Source organism: Apteryx rowi, unplaced genomic scaffold, assembly GCF_003343035.1.
Source record: "Apteryx rowi isolate R43461 unplaced genomic scaffold, aptRow1 scaffold_75, whole genome shotgun sequence".
Taxonomy (NCBI): domain Eukaryota; kingdom Metazoa; phylum Chordata; class Aves; order Apterygiformes; family Apterygidae; genus Apteryx; species Apteryx rowi.
In genome coordinates, this window is record NW_020451038.1 from 2,921,069 (window position 1) to 2,933,179 (window position 12,111).

A 12,111-nucleotide genomic window follows, 5' to 3' on the forward strand; every position below is an offset into this window, starting at 1 on the left:
GCGGCCCCCGGCTCCGCCCGCGCCCTTCCCGGGGAGAGGCCTGGCCGGGGCTGCGCGCGGCCGCGGCGGAGCTGCTCCGGCACCGCCAGCGAGCGAATGGCGTCGGACCGGGCGAGGGACCCACCGCCCACCCGCTGCCCAGGCCGCTTTAAATCCCAGGAGAAACCTCATTGGTTCCTGGCCCGACCCCTTGTCTTCGCCTATTGGCTAGCGGGCCAGGATAGCAGCCAACCGCCTCCCGGCTTACCGTGGCGGCGGCGGCGGGGAGGAGGAGGGCCGCGGGGCGGCGGCGGCGCGGCCCTTCGGCTGCCCGGTGCCGGGCTGCGCCTGGTCCTTCGCCACGGCCTACAAGCTGCGGCGGCACCTGCACTCGCACGACAAGCTGCGGCCCTTCGCCTGCGCGGCGCCGGGCTGCGCCAARCGCTTCACCACGGTCTACAACCTGCGGGCCCACAGCCGCGCCCACGAGCAGGAGGCGGCGCACAAGTGCGAGGCGTGCGGGCAGCGCTTCCCCAGCGCCGCCCGCCTCGCCGCCCACCGCCGCCGCAGCCACCTGGAGCCCGAGCGGCCCTTCCGCTGCGACTTCCCCGGTAAGCGCCGCCGCTGCCGCCGCGCCTCTTCCTTCTCTTCCTTCTTTTCGGTGTGCCTCAGTGTCAGGGAGGACCCTAAAGACCTGCCGCCCAAAGCCGGGGGGAGGAGGAGGAAGAGCACCTGGTTCCCCCCTGCCTTTCTCTGTCCGGCTGATGCGCCGCCTGCCCTCTCTCCCTAGGCTGCGAGCGGACCTTTATCACCGTGAGCGCGCTCTTCTCGCATAACCGAGCGCACTTCAGGGAGCAGGAGCAGTTCTCCTGCTCTTTCCCCGGCTGCAACAAGCAGTACGACAAAGCCTGTCGCCTGAAGATCCACATGAGGAGTCACACAGGTATTCGGTCACTCGCAGGGGGAGCTCGCGCCTGGGGCGGCGTGCGCAGGGGAAGGCAGTGGGCGAGCTGGTGGCTCAGGTGTGCTGGAAAGTGGCGAAGGGGAGAAGGGTGACGTGAGTTGCTCTCAGTCAGTGGAAATGTTTCGTCTTGCGATTTGGGGRGGGGGGATTTGGGGGGTGGGAACCCACTGAATGAACCTGCTGAAGCTGCACGTAGCTGCAGCTGTGCAAAGCCATGTCGTGTGGCACGTGAACGCTGTTCAGAAAAGTTAGCCTGCTAGACCAGCGCTATTCCCAAGTTTTTGTCAGCATTCAACGTGGTGTAAAATCCTAATCTTGGTCAAAAAAAAAAAAAAAACTAGAAAACTAACCAAACATATGAAATACRCGTATCAAGATTTGGAACAGTGAGAAGGTGAATTTCAACCCATGGAGGCCCCGTTGATTTTCAAGGACCATCATCAAACTGAAATCCAGCCTTTTGATGTTTTAAAGACAGCTATGCATACTCTAGCTTGTCTTGAGTTTTCCTCTGGTTTCRTGGCCTGACAATGCTGTTTCACTGTCTTTTAGAAATGTCCCTGTTTTGTTAAGAGAAAGTTCAAAGCAGCGATGAAAACTAACTTCACAGGGGAACTTCCTGCATAGTAAGCGGAATATTGTCACAGGTCATGAAAACAGAAAAAACATTTTGGTYTTGTTTCTGTTTTAAGTAATGCTAGTATTGGTTATTGAAGCACCTTCAGGATAGCTGTGGGTTATTTGGAAAGAGTCCTTGTGAGAACACTGGGAAAGATCAGATTATAGAAGACAAACAAGGAAAGCTAGGATGGATTGTGATTGCTGAATGTAAAGAGCAGAAAACTGAGAAAGACCACAGTCCTCAGATAAATATAAGGTTGGTTGGTAATGATCTGTGCTTCATGATGCACAGGAAAAGATGTAATGGTCCTCAGTTWAAGAAGCCTTGGATTGGATGACAGGGAAGGGGGCATCGCAGTACTCAGCAATGAGTTGCCTGAGAAGGTGAATGAGTCATTTTGTCTTCTTAAAATAATTCAATTTAAGCAGCTTTTGAGATCTTCTAACAGCAGTGTGTATTTTGATGTTAGATTACTAATGTAACCTTTCTTTGCTTAAGGTGAAAGGCCTTTTATCTGTGACTTTGAAGGTTGTGGCTGGTCTTTCACCAGTATGTCCAAGCTACTGAGACATAAAAGGTAGCCTTTTCTGATTATGCTGTCCTAAATCATCCCTTGCTGTTAGTTTGTGTGTGGGTGTTTTTTTTTCTTCCAGTAGTTAAGCAGTAAATTTAATCTTGCCAATGGTCATTTYCCTCCCTTGTAGGAAACACGAAGATGACAGGAGGTTTATGTGTCCAGTAGAAGGCTGCGGGAAGTCCTTCACAAGAGCRGAACACTTGAAAGGCCATAGTATAACTCACCTTGGTACAAAACCATTTGAGTGTCCAGTAGAAGGTATTTTTTGATTCTTTGGTGCAAATGATGTACCTAGAGAATTTGCATGCTTTTTCCCCAGATGCAGGCTTGTTACAKGTTTGAAGCAATTTAGAGTGACTCTTCTAATGGAATTTGAAGATTTAAAAACTAAACAAAAGACAYGTAACTGATTGAGGGATCGCTCTCAAATTTGTGGGATGCAAAGAAAACAGTTGTTCATGCTGTTGCTTGATTTTTTTTTTTTTCATTATGATGAACAAAACTGTTTTATTCTGGAAAATCCAAGTTCTGATACTCAGTTTCTGTAGCTCAGCTTTTTCACTTCATTCCTCAAAAGCAGTGAAAAATGGTCCCATCCAGCAGTTTCAAGGCCACGTTTTGCTGCTGTGACTTGTCATCTGAGTGTTTGCTGTACTAATGTTTTCCTGGTGGTTGTGCTGTGGTAGACACTGCTGCTGGGATGRTGGGTGGGGTACGTCAGTGGTATCTGTTGTGGTTTTTGGTCATACAGGAGCACAGCTGATGCTGTGTGGGTTTCTTAGTTACCTGCATTGCTTCAGTAGAACTCCAGTGGAGGAGGAGAACCTAAAGATTTTGAGTCTGATCTGATTGGAGGCAGTTTCTGAAAGTGGGGAAAGCAGTGGATTTAAAACAAGCAAAGTAAAGTCTGCAAATGTTGGAAATGATTAAAAAAAAAAAAAAAAAAGGGAGGGGGGGGCTAGGTTGTATTTAAAGTAGAGGCTTTGCCTTTTCTTTCACTTGTCCTCCTGTGATGGCCAACATAGTATATTGTAGTGTGTTTGGGGGCCTGTGGCTGGGTCAGACCTGCAGGGAGCTGCCATCTAGCCTCTTCTGAAAGAGATGAGGGGACTGTTGAAGCAGCACGCCTTGCCCGAGTGCTGGACACCCATCTTCTCCATTTCTGTGGACMCAAAAGCTTGGAGTCCAAGCTCCAGTGTGTCTTGGGGAAGTAAGATGTGGCTGATGGGATATCTGCACATTGCTTAAATTTGTGTTGTGACTTGGGGAGTGGAGGGTTGAGCCCTAACATGGTCAGCTTCCACAGATGTGGAATGTTCTATTTCCTAAGGTAAATCAGCTCCACTTGGTGATTGTTTCTCCTTTTTTTGATGATTTTTGCAAGCAGTCATCATAAAATGTTTTCATTTAAGATGGCATAATGGGGAAATGTTGTCCATTCCACTGAATTACTTATTCGAGTTTCTTGCTATCAGAAACAGGTTGTTGAACTATCCTATCCACTGAGTTGTCCTTGATATGAAACAAGGAAATGTATATTTGGCTTTCTTCTAATTCCTCTAATTTACTATAGAATGCATGCCCAGATGCTTCAAAATAGAAAATTGAGTTCTTCAGAGCTACTTTAATTTATTTTGTTAGGGCACTAATATTAATGTCAAATTAAAACTAGGCTGAAATTAATCTTTAAAGTCATATATCTTCTTGCAGGCTGTTGTGCAAAATTCTCAGCACGAAGTAGTCTGTATATTCACTCCAAAAAGCACCTTCAAGATGTGGACTCATTAAAGACTCGCTGCCCTGTATCCAGCTGTAATAAATTGTTTACTTCCAAACACAGCATGAAGACACATATGGTAAAACAGCACAACTTCAGTCCAGGTAAAGTATTTTCTAAACCTATGGGAAAGTGCAGTGGAAAAAATAAATGTTTCGTTAAATAAAATGTGTGTTTACTGATGGTGAAATCCTAACACTATTGATATGAATGGCAAAATCTTCAAGACTGGAGTTATTTTTCTCCCTCTAAAATTTTCAGTGAGAACTGAACCTGAGTGTCAGAAAGTGAGACTTGAGCTTTTGACCTGTGTTGATTCAGAAATTACAACCTTTTGAATGAAGTGGAGCTTGTTGTTCTCCTTGCCACCTGTAAAATATAAGCAAGGACTAAAAGCACTCCTCTTCCCACTGGTCTAAACCTAACTTAGTCTGGACTGCTTTTTTCCTTAATCTGCTTTCAGGGAAGTTGGGAAGTGTTTTAATAGGCTGAGAACCTGGAGTTTTAAGCTTTGTCTTTGAACATTCATGTATTTTCTCCCCAGTATCTGATASTAAGGTCTTACTTATAATTAAAGCCTGCCTGAGAAGTTTAGTTGCATTTRGTGTGCTGTTGCTGTTTTACCTTTCTTTCTTCCTGCAAGAAAAGGTACTGAGACAGTCTCTTTATGTATTATCCCTTGACTGTTTCTATAGCTCCACAGCTGAATTCCTGCTCCTGATAAATGGTATCATTTTCTCTCTTCGTCCTAGTGATTAAAAATGTTCAAAATATATTCTATTCCAGATCTCCTAACTCAGCTTGAAGCAACCAGCTCCCTCACACCCAGCAGTGAACTCACTAGTCCAGGACAAAGTGATCTCAGCAACATAGACCTCGTATCCCTGTTCTCCAATGTGTCTAGTAACAATTCTGGAATTGCAGCGGACATGGCGCTAGTGAACTCTGGGATTGTCACAATAGACGTTGCTTCAGTGGGCTCAACGCTYGGAGGAAACCTGCCTGTCAATAACAATTCTTTAAGTCAGGCAGTYGATCCCTTGATATTGGTGGCTAGCAGCGATATGCCGCAGAGCCTGGACAGTTCTCTCTTGCTGGGAACCAGCGCAACGGTTCTACAGCAAAGCACTTTAAATTTGGATGATGTACAGACTGTCAACGCAGAAGCCTTGGGTTCGCTAGCGTCTCTATCGGTGAGGAATTCCAGTCAAGATGTGCACGGTTTGACGTCCAGCAATAATTTAACGATTGACACAGCCACTTTGACTCCTTCTAGTAGCCTCGGTGGTACCAATGTGCCTGAGTTACTAACGCCAACTAAAGTTGAACGAAATTTGCTTCCCAGCTCGGACGTTGTTGGTCAACAAGAGGGCAGCAAAGTAGTGACTCAGTTTGTTTTCTCCAACCCTCCAGGAAGCTACAGTGCTCAGAAAGAAATGGATCTTAGCACAGTGACTGGCAGCTCATTTTTGGTACGCAGTAACTGTATTCATTACCCTGAGGTGCCTGAGACACCCTAACTTTGACGATATCCATTGCTACTTATTCCTCATAGGCAGACGTTTGTGTGATTTCACTGATGATGTGTTCTGGCTTTTTTGATGAAGGATGTAGAGCATTATGTTGAAAAGTATGTTATCAGGAGTAGATTCAGCMCGGTGATAAGTTCGCTTAAGAAAATCTGAATTCTGGTGGGGAGAGTGAAGGGAAAACTGTTCGAAGTAAGGAATTTTAAAATTGAATGTCTAAAATATATGCCTCTGAGGATGAAATGGGATTTACAAGAAAACCCAGGTACAAGAATATATGGTATGTCTCATATGCATTAATGAGAGAGTAATTAAAACATTTTCATCTCAGTCCTCATCCCTGTAGAGCTGTTTTAAGTACTCTTCCCCTTCTGTTTTACAATGCTATTGACATGTAACTTTGTTTACAGTATAAAACATTCCCTCTGTCACAGTGTTTACCCTATTAAAATCTGAATGCTTATAAATACAGAGCTAATTTGTAAGCACATGCAGGGAATTTGCTGAAATTCTAATCAGAAAAAAGTTAGAAAATAAAATTCAGTGTTTGTAGTATGAAAGATAACCACAGCTGGGAACCAGTTAGTTTGATTTCCTTGTCTTAGTTTGTTCTTGCATTCAAAACCTTCCTTATCTCTTGGGTTTTTGTTTTTACTAGGAAAGYGGTGGGTCTGCGAGAACAGACTACAGAGCCATTCAGCTAGCCAAGAAAAGAAAACAAAAAGGGAATGGGAGCAGCACAGGTGAGAAGCATTCCTTTTGTTAAATTTGGTAAATAATTTTATTTAGTGTTTATGGCAGTGGAATGGGAGCAGGTATGAGAGTGTTTTCTAAATACCCTACTTGGTTTATTGTCAGTTAAAAGAATTGTGCACGTGGCATATATGTGTTACTGAGAATGATCATGTTCTCTGAAATCCCAGATTCACAGTAAGCTTACAAATAAATTTGCACTGTAGGTTTCCCCGATTCTTGGAAAAAAAAAAAAAAAAAGAGAGACCATCTCTTTGTCTCTTCACTTGTTTTTTATTTTCTTATTAAAATTTGACTTGAGGGCACTTTGCTTTCTGTTGTTTGTGCTTCCAGTCTTACTGGGGTCTCTGTTACCGAGCACAGAAAAGGAAAACATCAGTTGGATTTGTTTTGCTTGTTTTTCACGCAGTAACGCTGTGTACGCGGTGTGGAAGATTTTTCTTCCTCCAGTTATCTAGAGCTATGTAAACCTTTTTATYAGTCTTGAGCCTTGTAGAAAGTTCTTGCACAAGGCGTGATTTAGACCATGATTTCAGATGTGTCCTCTTTCTCTTAAACTGTAGCTTGGGACGTAGCTGTCGATGTGAATAGACRCTTACTTTGTCAGATGCAATGTGGTCTATGGTTCACTAGACTTGCACAAACTCAGATATTTGAGTTGTGTCTACCCTTGGGGCTKGGGGAAGAACATCGTRTATATAGCTTAGTTCTTCCTTGCTKCTTTTTAATACCTGCCACCTCTGAAAATCAAGGTGATAATTTTTAAGATTAGTTAAGAGGCTTTTTCTGAATTAAGCGCTGTCATGTACCTGCATATATTCTGTCTGGTCCAGTAAAGCAGCATCCAGAAAGATAATTGCTTTATGGAGCTACTTTAAATTGCGCAGTTTRTCATCAAACATGCATGCTGGACATTAATCTGAAAAGATGGTTGCTCTTGATCTGTATCTGTCTTCTAAAATGGCTTCAGAAAATTCCTATTTCCAGTCTTGCTCAAGGCTCCCAATTGTCATTACCTTAATGCTCATATGTGCTTCTTACAGTGGTGCAAAAAGTCTTGTACTTCTGATTAGTTTAACCAGGTTAAACAGATACTTTGAAGGAAAGTCCAGTGTTTTTTAAATAAATAAATAAATAATAACTATAGTAAATAGGAGGCTTGGGTAACTTAAGAACTGAAACAGCTGAAGGTATTGTACCCTTACATTTATTTTGGCTAGGTTTCTGGTGTGAGACAAGAGACTGGTTTATCTTGTTTTTGACTAAAAATTGTTTACGGGTTTCTTGGATAATCCAGTGTCAGAATTGAGGTTGGTGAAAGAAACTATTTAAACTTTAAAAAAAATAGGGGGGGAGATAGTTACTGGGAAATCTTTCCAAGTATTAGTGTTTAAAATCTGTAGAATAGCAGAACTAACAGTAAGCAAAGCAGAAAAGAATTTGAGATTTTTTTGGAAGAAACAAACCAAGAAATAGCTTGCTGGAGTAGCATTAAAAGAGGCCATAATTATTTCACCCAGTGTAACTTTCCAAAAATTTTCAAAGTAAAAAGCAGCTATTAAATATCTCAGTGCTCACAGACTATAAAGTTCAGGATGTTAATATTTGCAGACTAGATGTCAAAGTCTTGGTCAGACCGTGTATTGGGGTTTAACTCCCAGTTCCTAGAAATAGAGCTGTTTGTCAGTGTTTTCTGAACAATTCTTCAGAACGAAACGTAGTTGACAAATGGTTGTTCATCAAGCTGTATTGTTCAATTTGAAACTTTTCTGTTTGGAGGATATCCTGCCAATTCAGGGAGGGTTTGGTTTGAACTGCCTGGGTGCTACAGTTGCTGGTCACAGGACAGCTGTGATTTGGGATTTGTTTAGGGTTGTTGCTCACTTGAGTGTCCTGTGTTTGTTCAGTAGGATAGGTGCTGATGTGGAGTAAAACCAAACGGCTGAAAGAACTAGAGGTGCTTGTAAAGCTTCTGTGTATGTGTTTCACCACCAGTGTCATGAGTGCTAGTTATTTTGTACTTCTGTAGCCTGTCCTGCCTGATAGTCTTTGAAATATTTCTGGAAATAGATGAGCTTCATTGTGCTCTTTTTACAGTTTGCAAAAATGGTGCATGTGACTATTCAGGAAATGAGTTGCAAAATCAAAACCAGAAAATGCAATTCCACTTCCCAATTCTTTTCTGTARTTCCACAAATAGGCTGGTACTTTGCCACCAGAAGGGCGAGCCCTAAGCCTGGCAATTTGTGATATGGTTTGAATGCCATTGCTGTAAAAGATGACTGCTCAGTCAGCAGTTGGAGTTCATGAGCTGATTGCTGTCTGGGCTTTTAGTAGTTATCAGATGGTGCTTAATTATATTGTATTGTTCCAGGCATTTGCTGTGTAGTGTTAATTAGTGGTACAGTGTAAATAACGCCATAAAGTTGAAAAATACTAGCAAGAAAATGTGGCAAATTACTTCTGACAGTCTAAATATTAAAATCACTCTCTTTTAGGGGCATCTGGCTCTGGTCAGAGGAAAAGCAAGGGTGGTAAAGTAAGCCCTACCAGCTTTTCGTCATCCACTCCTGGCAGTCGACTGGGTGGCAATATTGTTCTGCCAAACGGAGGGCTGACGATAAGGGACCCTGCCACTGGAGCACAGTATGTGCAAATTCAGCTTCTTCAGGTAAGGACCRAGGAGGACAGACCTGCTCATCTTCTCTGCTACTTGCTGAAGCTGGCATTTATAGAAGAACCTAGCTACCTGAGAACTTGGGTACTGCTGTGCCCTATGAGATCCTGAGATCTGCAGTACCTACCATGTCCGTTAGGGCAGTTGCCCCCCAGAAACATTCTCCTGTGAAGTTGATATGAAAACTGGCTTTAGAGAGGTCTAGAAATGCCTGAAAACAGAGCTGGTTCAATCATACATCTGCTGGGGGTCAGAACAGATGCACTGTAGAAATAGATAAGATGTTTTTTAATATTCAGTCCAGCCTGGAACATATGGGCACTGTAAGTATAGGGAACATCCCGTCCAGTTCCTTAAGCTGGAGCATGCTTGAGGTAGGAAACAGACTGTGGCAGAACTAAGAGTTTTAACAAGCTTCTATTTTGCATGGGAGAATTGTGTTGCCTCCAAGTATTATAATTTTCCCAGTTTGGGTAGGCTGTTAGGAGAGCCGCAAAACAGGTTTTGCATTCCTGTCCCAAAGTATGAGGTAATAGTGCTTCCAAGAGAAAAGGACTACTAGCATGCATTAGCTTAGGGGATGCATGAGTGTATGACTTTTTCCTCCAGTCTTCCCTGCCTGCCCTCCTCCCCTCCCCGCTTCCAAAATTCTTGCATTACTCCACCTCTCTCCCATTTAAAAGGTAAATAAGACTGGCTTCAAAAGATTCCTGGAAAATAAAGTTTCGGCCTAAACTGTTATTTCTGTAAATGGTTGAAGTAAAGCTTACAATTTTTTTCTGAAAATACCTGGTAGTCCATGTGGGCTGGATAGTGGAACATGTTGGGAAGCACGTTTTTGGCCAGCTGTATATCTGTGTAGTATCCAGCAAGAGGGTAATTTTATTCCACTTCATTCACAATGGCAAGATATGGTAGGGAGCAAGCTATGGGCAGAGTTCTTCCTCTCTCTTTTTCTCTGGTTCTTGAAGCAGCCAGATGTTCACAGTTGCTACCTCAAAAACTTTTGGTGTTAGCATTTGTAACTTTTATATGAAGTACCAGCTTCACAAGGCATGGTGAAACTTGTAGTCTTTGGCATGTTTCAGAATGTTATGTGTAATGGAAGATGAATCATTTCTCCCTTCCTAGGTCTTGCCATTTTTCAGAGTTGATTACAGTAGGATAGTAGGTTGTACATGGGGCTAGGCTCAGATATAACTGGTAGTTAGCTTTCTGCATACCTTTGTGAATTTGGGCCTTACTAGTAAGCTGCAGTAGCTTTATCAGATCTTTTTTTTTTTTTTTTTTCCTTAAGACTGTGAGGTTGAGTGAAATTTGCTGTATTGTGTTGTGATGCTTGGGGGTCTCATAATTGCACTGTGTTTCTACCTTCACAGGATGATCCTCCAGGAGAGGGAGATTTGCCCTTTCAACTGAGCTCTCAGTCTTCCTCATCACATTCTCAGCTTACAGTGGATTTACCTGTTCACATACTTCAGGTACAGCATTTCAGAGCTGTTGGTTTTTATTGCCTAGCTTGAGAGTGAAGACAGTTTGCTGTGAACACCGTGGTGTTCTGCCTAATGGAGCTACCTTGTTTGCAGTTGGGAATTTAACTTCACTTACAAGAAGCTGTGAGAATTGCAGCCCAAGATTAGATTTATCTTGTATATGATACCCACCTTTGACACATCATAGGTGGTTGTTTTTCTTCCTCTGTTACTGAGTAATGAGTAAGAAATGTTACTCATTCATTACTGAAGTGCCCCATCCTTGTTTTCCTGATCCCTTATGGCAGGCATTAAATAAGTCAAGAAAGAGGATCAGAATTGATATGTAATAGGCTGCAGGAAGTGTGGGAAGTGGGATATAAGTTCTTGAGTGTAGATTTTTCAAATAGGCATCTAAATGGGAAAGGAAGTTAAATCAAAAGGTCTGGTCACTTCTAAAATACTTGGTTTCACCACTTTGCCTTGGTAACTGCTGAGTGTCAGGGGAGATTCAGTCGTCTGAACACAGAAAGCTTCATATATGAAGGTAGTTCATTGTCTTTGCTGCTTGTGTAAATGCCTCCTTTTATCTGCTGTTCCAGCAAACCRCGTGTCAATGAGTATGAACAGCTGAGAACCAAGCAGCAATGAAAGATTAGCACRTACACAAACCAGATTTTCTACTCGACCATTTGGGGTTTTGTGTTTGATAGACTCTGCAATGCAGTATTCTCACCAAGAGTGCTTCTCCTGGATAGAAAATAAAGCTTTTGTATTTGAGAGAAGTACCTTACTATAATAAATCTAGAAGTACAAGAGTACTAGGATAGTTGGCCATGGTAAAGAGTTATCAGAGGAAAAGCAAATAGTCAGTGATGCTAATTTATCTCCTTCAGTAATACTCATCTGAAGTGTCCAAAGGAAAACTGGAGCAGCACTGTTTGAGTGGGTCTCCAAAGTAGGAAAGCTTTGGGTTTCCTCTAAACCATTCAGAGCATTTCTCTGATCTTGGATAAATTGCAAGGTAATCTTACTGATAAGCATTAAGAGCATCTAGAGGTGAACGCACTGAACTCTTCATGCTGTCTSTTTGCTTTAACAGGAGCCACACAATTCCACTGAAGATGATGCAGGTTCTGATAACTCTCAGTTCACTGGAAGCACAATAAACTTGCAGGATCTGGAATGACCATTATTAAGAACAGTTACTTGAAAACAAATTGGGCAATCATGTTTCGACAGAGTGAGATAACTGTGTGGGTCTTTTTCCAAGGAAACTATGAAAACTAGGAGTACTGGATTATGGTTGCACTCTTTTCAATTTGCTAAGGACAGTTACAGCTGAAAGATTTTTCTTAAAATATGTAAGTTCTACTTGATGTGCCTGTGTAAGATACTCCGTCTGCCTGGTGGTCAGAGAGACTGAGGCAGGCTGCTGTACAGTGTTGTTTCAGGGAGAAGTACTGTATTAAACTTCAAACTGAGGTAATATTTACTGTTTTCACAGGAAAGCAAGTATTCTACAGCTAACACATACAAATTTATAATCCTGACTATAACAGTTCAAATTTTCCTTTTGTTGGTCTCCTGTTGGAGCTAGTGCCATTGAGGAATTAAGAGCAAATTTTGCAAGGATTTTCCACACAAAAAAATAATTGTTTCAGCCCCTGTTTGTTGGCAGAAAACTGGAATAAAATATCGTACCTAACAAAATTAACATCCAATGCCATGAAAATGAGATGCTCCAAAATCTTTGTTTTA

General features: G+C 42.6%; 1 protein-coding gene across 1 annotated transcript in view; it reads left to right on the top strand.

The window, feature by feature from the left end:
• Window positions 1-12,070, top strand: part of ZXDC (ZXD family zinc finger C) — a 16,214-nt gene extending 4,144 nt beyond the window's left edge. The window contains exons 2-11 of the mRNA XM_026088065.1: window positions 212-590; window positions 770-922; window positions 2,064-2,142; window positions 2,270-2,400; window positions 3,853-4,023; window positions 4,706-5,391; window positions 6,107-6,191; window positions 8,700-8,872; window positions 10,258-10,359; window positions 11,453-12,070. Coding sequence (XP_025943850.1) covers window positions 212-590; window positions 770-922; window positions 2,064-2,142; window positions 2,270-2,400; window positions 3,853-4,023; window positions 4,706-5,391; window positions 6,107-6,191; window positions 8,700-8,872; window positions 10,258-10,359; window positions 11,453-11,539 — 2,046 coding nt within the window. The 3' untranslated portion in view covers window positions 11,540-12,070. The remainder of the gene's footprint in view (window positions 1-211; window positions 591-769; window positions 923-2,063; window positions 2,143-2,269; window positions 2,401-3,852; window positions 4,024-4,705; window positions 5,392-6,106; window positions 6,192-8,699; window positions 8,873-10,257; window positions 10,360-11,452) is intronic.
• The last annotated feature ends 41 nt before the right edge of the window (window positions 12,071-12,111 follow it).